General features: G+C 41.9%; 1 protein-coding gene across 1 annotated transcript in view; it reads left to right on the top strand.

Annotated features, from left to right (window-relative positions):
• The window catches only part of wdr11 (WD repeat domain 11), a 53676-nt gene extending 41673 nt beyond the window's left edge, over positions 1–12003 (top strand). Inside the window, exons 19-30 of the mRNA XM_020601300.1 lie at positions 460–574; positions 1846–2017; positions 2245–2353; positions 4676–4738; positions 5073–5138; positions 6145–6334; positions 8564–8659; positions 9206–9371; positions 9761–9858; positions 10124–10269; positions 10672–10751; positions 11455–12003. Of these exons, the coding sequence (XP_020456956.1) occupies positions 460–574; positions 1846–2017; positions 2245–2353; positions 4676–4738; positions 5073–5138; positions 6145–6334; positions 8564–8659; positions 9206–9371; positions 9761–9858; positions 10124–10269; positions 10672–10751; positions 11455–11570 (1417 nt within the window). The 3' untranslated portion in view covers positions 11571–12003. The remainder of the gene's footprint in view (positions 1–459; positions 575–1845; positions 2018–2244; positions 2354–4675; positions 4739–5072; positions 5139–6144; positions 6335–8563; positions 8660–9205; positions 9372–9760; positions 9859–10123; positions 10270–10671; positions 10752–11454) is intronic.
• Positions 12004–12009: the final 6 nt, after the last annotated feature.

Genomic DNA, 12009 nt, shown 5'->3' with positions numbered 1-12009 from the left:
GCCTCCTGGGCACCTTCCTAGGGAGGTGTTCCGGGCATGTCCCACCGAGAGGAGGCCCCGGGGAAGACCCAGGACACGCTGGAGGGACTATGTCTCTCGGCTGGCCTGGGAACGCCTTGGCATTCCCCCGGAGGAGCTGGAGGAACTGTCTGGAGAGAGGGAAGTCTGGGCATCTTTGCTTAGACTGCTGCCCCCGGACCCGGTTCCGGATAAGCGGAGGAAGATGGATGGATGGATGGTGTGATTATAATAATTGGACCTGAATGTCAGTGGGTTGATTAACATTCTACAGGTGTCACTTTTTAACTTTACAAAATTAATGGAAACATGTAACTGGAGAGTAGAAAAGAAACAGGAGTGAATCACAAACATATATATATTCCAGATAACGGCAGTTTGTGATCTTAAATGTGTGAAAAGAAAAATAAAAGTGTCCCAAAATGCTGCTGGTGTTTTCAGGGGAATACCAACACATCGTGGCTGGGTGAAGAAGATTCGCTTTGCCCCAGGGAAGGGCAACCAAAAGCTGCTGGTCATGTACACGGACGGAGCAGAGGTCTGGGACACCAAAGAGGTGAGGTTCCTTAGACCAATACTTGGCAGGCGCTGGTCACATCATTGTGACAAAAAGTTTGCTTTTGATTCATTGATTGGTTTGACGTAATATGTTATCAATTCCCAGCATACCTCATCTAACTGCGCTGCATAATTGAAAAAATAAAAGGTTCATGGGGGTGGTTTATAGTTTTACACATTTACTATGGCAGAACTCGTGTTTCCATAGCACTGTAATCACTGAAGCAGTGCACTGTTGTGGGGGGCTATATTTAACTAATATCCTCTCACAACCTAACGGTGTAGTAATAGTATATCCACTGTAATTGTCCTGTTGTGTTGAAGGATCATTACAGTTCTCTCACAAATACACATACACAAGCCTTAAAAGCTTTCTGTTGACATATATACACTCAACCATAGCAGGATGGATGATCTTGATTCGTGTAAGCGGCATGGACCCTAGCTCTCTTTTAAACTTTGTTTACCAAAGTTGTCATCGGCCAGAAAGTCCTCCCTTCATTACAACTTATCTGAGAACCCTTCCAGCTAGCTTGTGCTGCAGTTCATCATTTGGTATAATGTCATAGATTGTTTATCTGTATCCATAACACAGTAATTGTTAGCTTACCCAGCAGCAACGAGCGTTAAAAATCGAAGAACAGAAAAATGTGGGCAACGATTTATTCTGTGGTATATTAAGCAATGTGGGGGTGGACGGAAATAGCCCACATAGAGCGCTGTTGTGTGGATGGAGGAATGTTTTTACTTAAGGGGAGCTGAGATAAGACAGTTTTCAGTCCCCAGTCATAAAAGCCAGAGAACAGATGGATAAAGCTGCAGAGGGAAACTAGCAATAGCTATAGAGCGGGAAACGGAGGGAGGAGCCGGAGAGAATGAGGAGAGGAAGCGCAAGAGAGATTTCTGAAATGCTTCAATGCTTTGTTGACAGTAGGGCTGTGCAGATTCCCATACATCCCCATAAAAACCCAGAGAGAGGCTTTGGAGACCACGTTCTGAAAAGCCTTATTGTCCATGGAGTCTTCATTCTATATTCATTCTATACTCAGTATAAATTAGTTTACAGTAGCACACAGTATTGGCCATCCTCTGTTTTTAATCCAACAAGCATTTATTGAATCCATAAATTATTCCATATATCTTATGCTTTGAATTTTACTGAATAATGACATATTTCCCTCCATCTTCCTGGAGCTGTATCAGAGGTTATAAGAAGATGCTGTAAAATGACAGTTTGAGATGAAATACCTTGGCCCTTCTCTCTTGCAGGTCCAAATGGTCAGCAGTATGCGGATCGGTCGCAGCATGAACTACCGCATCCTAGACATTGACTGGTGCACATCAGATAAAGTTGTACTGGCCTCAGACGATGGCTGTATCCGAGTGCTGGAGATGGCCATGACGTCTGCAAGCTACCGCATGGATGAACAAGACCTAACTGGTGAGCCGTGGAATTAAGAGGGTGAAGGAATGAAAGAAATTTGCTTATAGAGATGTGACAAGAGAAATGGTTTGGATGAAGGTTTAAATGCTTTGGAAATGATGTGCTTTTTAAACAACGATCTAGTTAGACTTTACATAATAACATGCAATGTAATGTTGCTCACGTTGGCAATAAAAGCGGTGTCGTAATATTGTGTTCTTCCTTTTTGTGGGGAATATATTCAGATCCAGTGTGGTGTCCTTGCCTGCTGGTGCCCCGAGCTGCTCTCACTCTCAAGGCTTTCCTCTTACTGCAGCCCTGGTCAGGAACGTTCACCATGGACATCACTCAAGTGTAAGTGTCTCCTCTGAGTAAGACCCAATACTATGTCTTTTTTATACCCCTACCGCTCCCTTGTTTGTAAGTTAACCCTCAAAAACAGTGTTATTGTAACACTGGGGGAGGGGGGGTGATTGAACTTTTCTTTTATGCATCATCAGTAGTTATTGCTGATGGCTAAGTAATCAAATGGCCACATTAACATCAGTCATCAAATGCAAAAGAGTGACAGGAACATACAGAATTTCTGAGCATTTAAAAATAAAGACAGCTGCCTATGATGCAAGATTTAAATTGTGACCCATTTAAACTGAAGATACAGTATATAATGTTGGGCTGCCGTATGGATTTGTTGGAATAATGAGACTGGTAGCACACTTGTATTTCTGTTGAAACAGTGCTCTTATGGGCAGTTTTTTTTCTTCCGAGACATGGTTATAACCTAGTTTACCAACAAGTTTGAGCTTCAGTTATGTCGTTATGTTTGATGCACTGCTAAAGAATATAACAACATACATTTATGATTCCTCTATTTTATAATTTCTCATTGAAATGTTTTCAAAGCACATTTTTGTTAGCTTTCTAGTCCCATTTGGATGGATGCATGTCACGGCTATGCATTAAACTTTAATGGAGATGGGCAAACAACCCAGATGCACATATACAACACATTTTATCTTTTTCTTCTCATTCTGGGCAGCAGTTTGCCAAATAGAGTAGTCAGACCATATACATCCATTGTCACTGTTGAAGTGGGTATTGCCCACCCCCGACCGCAGAGAGAAGTTTTGCTTGGCACACCTAAATGAGGAGAATGTTAGTGGATTTGTTTGAGGTGTGTAGCATCGACTGCTGGTAACTTTTGTTGTAGTTAGCCTCAAACTGCTCTGTTTGAGTCTGTCTCCATAAACCCTCTGTTTGAAGGGCTGTGTAGCTCTACGACTTTGCCCTACCCCTCCATCCTAAAGAGAATCAGGACACCCCTACCACTACACCTGAATGTGCACAATGGGGGGTAGGGCCTAGGGGGTGAATTGGGATTGGGTTGAAGTCATTGTAAATGTGTCCACTCTAAAATCATTCTATTTTATTATGTCACAAGTGTTGAAGTTAACACAGACACAGCAACATTTATACTTATATTACATGTATGCTCACAGTTATGGTCAATTTTAGGTTTTCACTTCATCTGCATTTGGGCTGTGGGAAGAGCCTACAGGGACTGGGGAGAGACTTGTGTTGTGTTTGCACACAGAAGTTTTATTAAAAGAAGCTTGTAAGCACCTTGATAAGTAAGCTGACTGAAGAAATAAAAATCATGGAGGGAGCAGACATTTTTAGTGCTGGGAGTGCCGTGAGCCAGTCTGCAAGATTAGTATCAGAGCTGACCAGTGCATTTTTACATTAATTGTCTTGGCTTATAGCAAGGTGGTGTTAATGACCAGTAATTTCCATTACTGATATCCACAAAGGGGATGCATCAGGCAGCTTTAGATTATACTGCATTTGTATTCTGTACATTATTCAGCCTGGACATGAAGATGAGCAACAGCAGGTACACATTGATCTCCTGTTACCACAAAAGTCACTTAAATTGGGATAATGTTCAAAACTTGCCATCACAATTTATTTCAGTTTCACTTTGAGGTGGATTTTACTGCATTTTTTAAGATACATGTTAGAATTAGTAGTGAACAGGAATGGTTTAAAGGCCAAAGGCAGTCTAGTAATATATAGAACAGAAAGGTCTTTGTACATAAATCAGATTTACAGGACCCAGTTGTTCTTAGGTATCAGGATGGCTCAAATATTGAATTAATTTCTTATTGTCAAGACATGGGACCTGCCTTGATGTGGTCTCTTGTACCACCATAACATCTGCCAACCACCCAAGTATTCAGTTAATTACCCTCATAAAGAAATGGCCAGTTTGGCAGTGTAAGCAAACCACCTTTGTAAGCAGATTAACAAGGGAGCTGGTAAAGGCCGTCCTGAGAGAGAGGGAGTAATTTTGTCTTTTTTTTTTCAGGCGGCTACTGTACATCTGTGTTTACTATAGCTTGATGTAATTATGCTCCATTTAACTGAGCTCTCAGTGTTGCACTGCTGTCTTTTATTAAACACACACATTCCCCTTATCGTATTGTTAGTGAGGAGGTATATTAGCAGCACTCACAGGGTGCTACCTGACCTCATCATAAATGTTAGAATAGCATTATTTATTATTCCCTGACACTGCTACTTTCAACAAGCAGGCTCCCCGTTTGTATCGGGTCAGGTTTTACTTTAGGAAGACACAAGAGGAACATTTGACTGAATCTGATCTTGGTGTTTCAGAGACTACAATGAGAAAGACGAGATAAAAGGCCTCATCCAGGAGCAGCTCAACTCCTTGTCTAAGTGAGTTATGGCACTACCGCTTTGTTTTCTAATAGCAGTTATGCACTGTAGCTCAAAGTGGAATATTTAATATTAATGCCATGATGCAAACAACAGTCATATGCTGGTGCATGTCGATGTATATGTGCTAAGTTTTTGTTTATGTACTTTTGTCTTGCAGCTGGATTCCTAGGGTCCTTTTTGTATAGACAGCAGGCCCAAAGAGCATGTAGTCTGTGGGCTGCCAGATAAGAGAAATCTCCCCATAACAGCCACACTGGGCCTGCTGTGTTTGAGGAGTATAACTGGCTCTCACTGTGTTCTGATTGTCTTTCTCTGATTGTCTTTCCCCCAGTGATATGAAGAGCGTGCTACAAGACCCAGAGCTCAGTCTGCTGCAGCGCTGTCTCCTGGTTTCACGGTGAGTTACAACTCAACATGGAGTTACTTCTATTTATCGTCTAAATAGATTGTTCTGTGTTATTGAAGGTTTTGGATGCCCGGCATGGCTGTTTTGGTAACATTCAGACAGTGCACCTATGTCAGAGTTGCATATGAAAGCGATAGTTACTAAGGTAAAAAAAAGTATTTTCAGTAAGCTGTAAAACAAGAGATAAACAAACCGATGGATGGATCAGGAGTGATTTCTCTACAGAAATCTGTGCTTAATGGTATATGTTCTCATAGCCATTTATGTTTTCACAGCTGATTTTTTTTTTTTATTTAGAATATGTAGTGTAAAAGGGAAAGATAAGCAAGACGATTTCAAGATTATGAAAAAAAAATATGCTGGAGAAAAAAAGTTTGAAGCTTTAAAGCTGTAAAATTATTTGCCAGAATGCCAGGGCTTATTTGTGTTGTAATTGTACAGCTGTGATACTGTATCTCCACAAATACATGACAATGAAAGCTGGTGTCAGCAAGTCTGATCTCATCTCTGCTCCTGTTCTCATTTCCCTAGAGCAAGTGACAAATCTAGAACAGCTAGTCTGCGCAGAAATGCAATATCTTTCCCTTGTTTGCATCCTGTTATTAAAGCCATGATTTACCTGGAAATTTCCAAGGACTATTTGTGTGCCATGAATACTTTGGCTTTGCACTCACTGAGTGCTCATGATTATGTATCTGCATTCAGGCATCCAAGTTTTTATGCCATTGTTAATCTGGCAGGGTAACCTAGCAACAGCTGTACTCCTGTGCAGATATGTTAAAAGGAGGCTGAAGGAAGTAAACAATATCAGACAAAGCAGAAGGATGTTGAGAAGGGGTGTAGGGGAGAGCCATGAAAGAAAGAGTAAGGTGGAAGATACACAAACTACAGTCATTAGTGAGCAAACTACTAGGAAACTTGAGTTGACTCAGACTGCTAAATTTGACTAACTACTCTAGAGAAACTTCAGCTGATGCGTTGTTATGGTAAACCACAGGCTGTTCGGGGATGAGTCAGACCTTCACTTTTGGACAGTGGCGTCCCACTATCTTCAGTCATTTGCACAGGCTCGTCAGCTAAACGTGTCTACTGCAGAGGGTCAGGCCCAAAGCGAAGGAACCCAGCCATCATCTCAGAGCCACCTGGACATCTGTCATGACATCCTGTGTGAGAGCTCTTATTTCCAGGTCAGTAAAATGAGAAGAAAAGATGGTGCTTTTTCTGTTTTTGTTAAGCAGAGACAATAAAGACAAATGTATATGTCTTTGCCAGCAGTCAACGTTTAAAAAAAATAAAAATAAAAAATCCCCCTCAGAACTTATCCAAACAGCACCAGCCTGTCCCTTGTCATCCATACTGGCCCCTTCAGCAAGGAACTTCCATTATTAATGGCATGGTGTACCTCCTCTGTTGTGTCACTAAGTCCCAGTATTAGGGGGGGGCAACTCACACCTTCAAGCCTTTGAGGCCAAACCCCTTTCACTCCAATCCTTACTATATTTAATTCCTCCAACATTTCCTCACAATGAATCTAACCATCATCGGGATATGGTCAGTTGTTTGTTCTGTGTCAGTCCTCGGATCAGTGCACCTTGCTGAGGACATAGCTGAACCAGTGTCCAAGGCCCTTTTAAACAATACCCTGAATCTGCTTCCCCTCCCGGCTTTAATTATTGACCCAGTTTGCCCTGAAGAATTTTAGAAAGGTTTCTTCAGACAATGCCCATTGATTAGTCCTCCTCTGCTTAGTTTCCCTGCATCGCTATGCTGGTTGCTATAGTGAATGTGAAGATTTTTCATTAAAGATTCATTTTTTTGTTTGTTTTTTGCTTAAGTTGTGCCTCACATTGAATACTTATGTGGAGACTTTAGAGAAATAGTTTGAAAAAAAGTGTGAGTACTAATGAAAAATTTTAGTCCACTGTGCAAGTGAAGACAGGCATTTTCTGGTTTGTGGTACTGTATGTCTGGCCTTTTTCCTCCAAAAGGCTAGGCTATAGCTGTGTCACAGTTCAGGGTCTACATCGTTCGAAGGGTGCACTGTACAAAGGCATGGCCTTCGTAGCTGTCATGGACCACGAAGGCTGAACAATGGGCCAAGCTGAAATGAGACAGTTTGGTTTACAGAGGATTTTCTATTTACGTTACCACCCATTTCTGCCCTTACCATTGGTCCTGTGTCCTAGCAACCTTGACAGCTACTCTGCTCTCTGCCAGCACGCAAAGAAACATGGGATATGGTGAGCCAGGAAGGATCCACAAGTTGGAGCCTTTGTTGCCCGGAGACAGGAGGACACTTTTCTAGGCCACATTTGAAAGGAGCCTTCGAAATGGGATGACCTTATTGCAATGCTGTGATGTAATGGGTCTTCAAATGCAGCCTTCAAAATATGAGTCCCCCGAATTAGGACAGAGCTTATATCCATATACCCAAGGAAGCAGAGGAGAGAAGAAGAATGTGAATTATTTTTGATGAAATACTGTTAACCACTTAAATAATGTCAAGTAGCCTTTAGCTACCATTGAAGTTTGAAGTTGCACAGTGTAAATGCACTGTCTAATTTCACTCAGTCATTTTGTTTGTCTTGTAGCATTATTCAGTTTTTTTTATGAATTATGTCTAAAATTTTTGTCTGTGATGTTCTACTCCCTGGTAATGAGGAGCCAGGCAGTGATAACAAAGTTCAATTTTCAAAGAGCTACCCCGTCTGGGGCAGCATATGGCTTCTGTTGTCATAAAGCAGCTTCAGTGGCAGCAGTCTGACTGTGGTTACTAATATCCAAGGCTCTTGAGAGGGAGCACATGGCTCTGAAGTTACTAAACTCATTTGGTATCTTTGTAAGGATTTATGTCCATGGCTGTGACTCACAGAATAATTCATCGTAATAACGTACAAAAAAGAGCTTTTGTGGTAGATACAGATAAGTATGCACACACACACACACACACACACACACACAGACAAAACTCATTTTCTGCTTTGCTGTTATATCTCCCCTCATTTTCTCTCTCGAGTCCTCTTATAAATCTAATGAATTTTCATTCTTTAAAGCCGCTTTTGCTGTTTTTATGTTTCATGCTTTCGTGTTTTGAAAAACTGATCTCTCTCAGCATAGCACATGAAATGAACAAATAGGTGAAAAGCCACCAATGTTGAAAGGCAATAGGGGCACCAGAACCACTGGGAAAACTCCAGAATTATTAAAGACCTTATAATCATCTCTCTCCAACTCTGAACTATAATTGTCCTCTATCTCTTTTTTTGTTCATCATTATGTCTTCACTGCAAAATCTACGTGTGGCAATTCATTCCAACTCTGCTGCCCCCCCCCCTTGTCCAAAATTTGATCATGGATCTTTGGAAACTGTGGGAAAAAGTAAGCTAACTTGTGACCCTATTCTTACTGTTCAACAGAAGTTCCAGTTGGATCGGGTTCATCTGCAGGAGGTGAAGCGCTCAAGTTATGAACACACTAAGAAATGTGCTGACCAGCTCCTCCTGCTGGGTCAGGTAAATACTGCACTGCTCATACTGCCCAAGCATGTACAGATCATTAGGTCTGTAAGAATCTTAGGTGTTTTTAGATGCTGCATTTACTTACAGCTTTCAGATTATCTACAGCCCTTCTTTTTTACACACTAACACTTGCACATTTCTTACCTGTGCATATATACAAACTGTCAGAATGGGAGGTAGTGCTGTGGTGCCTAATGAAGCAAGATGGGTGATAAGTACTGCCTCTGTCATCGTGGCGTCTCAGCCTGCGGGACCTCGCTCCCCTTTCAATGTCACCACTCTCCCTCTAATCACAGGCTGCAATCAGCAGGCTGGGTGTTGGAGGTGCAGCCCTCTAACAGATAGACAGGTAGAGGCCAGCGTGAGTTGACCCCAGCATGAGCTGGAGCCTTCATCTACACCAGATAAAAAACAAGATAATAAGCATAATTTCCCCTTGCAGTTCTGTCTTGTTCAGCTCAAACAGTGGTTTCCTGCCTGAGCTGCTAATGCTGTCTTTCTCTTTGTTATACATTTTCATCTCTTTGTTGTTGCTGTCAGACGGACAGGGCAGTGCAATTACTGTTGGAGACGAGTGCAGACAACCCCAGCTATTACTGTGATTCACTCAAGGCCTGCCTAGTGACAACCATCACCTCCTCAGGCCCCTCACAGTCCACCATCAAGCTAGTGGCCACCAACATGATTGCTAATGGCAAGCTAGCAGGTAGTGTTACTGTATGTGTTACACCAGTTAACAACCCTTATTTTTCATGAGTACAGACAGCTTTCACTATGCATCCTTGAAAGTGCCTTACAATATTTTTAAATATGTTGTCTCTTTTTTAGGCTTTTAAATGTATGGTTTATAAAGGTTTTAGCGTTCAATAACTTCTCATCTGAAAAAAAACCCAGACTTACAAAGGTATAATTGAATAGGTTCTGCATTACAGTTTAAAACTTTGGATTGGAATCGATCCACAATGAGTATGGCTACTGCCAGCAGATTAACAGGATACAAAGAAATGATCATACTAGTGTCTGGACAGAGTACCGATGGCCCATCATTTCCCCAACTCACACATATCCAAATTCTGCCCTTTTGCTGTTTGTCAGAGGGAGTACAGCTGTTGTGTTTGATTGACAAGGCTGCGGATGCTTGCCGCTACTTGCAGACCTACGGAGAGTGGAACCGAGCTGCCTGGCTGGCCAAGGTAACTCAGTGTAACGGCATATGTCAACAGGGAATAACAGATTTTGTGTAATGTTTGGATAGTTTGTGAATGTGTGGGCAGGGGGTGTATGCAAGTTGTGTATATTAAGTTTTCATAGTATGTGTTTTTCATAATGTGATGCATTCATGTCACACGACTGTTAGTTGATTTTGGATCTGGGGTTCCAATGCTTTGAAGTTCAAGTACCATGCATGTTGCACGTGTGTGTGTGTGTGTGTGTGTGTGTGTGTGTTTGTGTGTTCAGGTGCGACTCAACCCAGCAGAGAGCTCAGATGTGCTGAAGCGCTGGGCAGAGCACCTGTGCTCACCCCAGGTCAACCAAAAATCCAAAGCCATCCTGGTGCTGCTCTCCCTGGGCTGCTTCCACAAAGTAGGAGAGATGCTCCACAGGTAGGTCGTAAAATGAGAAGTGCAAATGCAGAACTTCTTTTCCTTTGTTGTTGTGTTCTTTCATCCGCAATCATAAACACTTCTTTCCCAGTCTCTTCCTCTCCTTGTTCTCCTGAGTACACTGAAGGACATTTCATAGTGCATGGTATGGCCTGACTCTGGATCTTTTGCTTCACCATCGATCTGCCTTTGTCCCACCTGTCCTCTGCCTTTACAGCTCATTTTCTGAGATGTCTCTCGTGACAAAAAACTCTCACAGAGAATTAGAGAGGGATCAGGACGACAGGGTTGATGTATGCTTTAGGATCACTGGCATTAAGGCAGGGATGATGCTGGTTTCTGACAAGCTCCTTCCCACTCCTTCTGACTGTCTTTTTCTTCTTTCTTCAATCCCCTGGGCAGTATGAGGCACTTTGATCGCGCCGCCCTCTTCATCGAAGCCTGTCTGAAGTATGGAGTGATGGAGGCTAGCGATTCTTCCAATATCCTTTTTGAAAACCTCTTGCTGTACTCTTGAGGGCTGTTTATAACCAGAGTTAGCCCCACTGTCTGACTGTCCATCTCTGCCCCGATAGCAGACAGCTTCTTCACAATGGTCAATTTAGATGTTCCACAGAGCACATCAAGTTGCATTTCACATGTTCCCAAAAGTTAATATCACACTCTCATCACAGAGTTAAATTATTCTGCAGACTCATAGGAGAACTTTTACAGCCTAGACTCTGAAAGCTTACTTTACAACACCTGACCATTAATATTTATGTGAAGCAAACAAGATGTTTCACCTGTTTAAGATAATAACTTGTAGTATAACATTATTGTATTAATATTTTTTACAATAACTATACTCTTCTTATATCCATGCTCTAAAAAGTAAATATTAGGCACAGTGTCTGATAGTCAGGTTGTGTCTTTGACCTTCAGCTGTAGTATAAACAAAGTGCAGTGCAGCATGGTGTTTCATTCAACTATATGGTCAATGTGGAGACTTGTATTATATGGAGTTTAATTACATTATATTCAAGTGTTTCTAGTAATTATCCTATCCTGACTGATTTAAATGTTGTCTGTGTGACCACTAAAGCCATGAAAATTTGCTTGTGTTAACATTAAGAAGTAATTTGAGCAGGTCAAATAGAAGTACATAATGAAATGTGATGAGTTCTCCTTGATCCGCCAATGCACATAAACTTATCGAGGCTGCTTTTTTGGACTATGCACGGCTGCTACGCACACTGGGCCTGCGGGAAGGCGCTGCTCTGTGGGCATCGCGAGCGCCGGCAGCGCTGGGCAGCAGCTGATGGAGGAGCTGTTCCAGGGAGAGGGAGGTGTGCCAGAAGCCATTCTTAGCGAAGAGGAAGTTGAGATGGGCTTGGAGAGCACAGAGTAATCTTGAAGATGTGGGGTTTGTAAGAACAGATGGCATAACTGTTTAATGTAAATCAGTAAGGTAACATTTGTGAATTAACTTTGTGTCAGCACCAAGAAGAATCATTGTCATCTCCACAACAAGAAAAAAAGAGGAGATGTGAGGAGTTTCCTCAAGTTTAAGTTGTCTGTCACTGACGTCTGCCTGTATCTGATTCTGCATTCTCCTGATATCAGACTGTATTTCTGTTCATTAATGAGTTTAAATATTTTATTTCTTAATGGTTGTTTGTTAAGCTTTAGTTTGGGTGCCTGTTTTAATGATGTCAAAGCACTGGTGTCGCTCCACAGGTTTCATTTCTCTTTTTCCTG

The sequence above is a fragment of the Monopterus albus genome, unplaced genomic scaffold, assembly GCF_001952655.1.
Source record: "Monopterus albus unplaced genomic scaffold, M_albus_1.0 scaffold3.1, whole genome shotgun sequence".
Classification (NCBI taxonomy): domain Eukaryota; kingdom Metazoa; phylum Chordata; class Actinopteri; order Synbranchiformes; family Synbranchidae; genus Monopterus; species Monopterus albus.
This window is presented reverse-complemented; position numbering and strand designations above follow the sequence as displayed.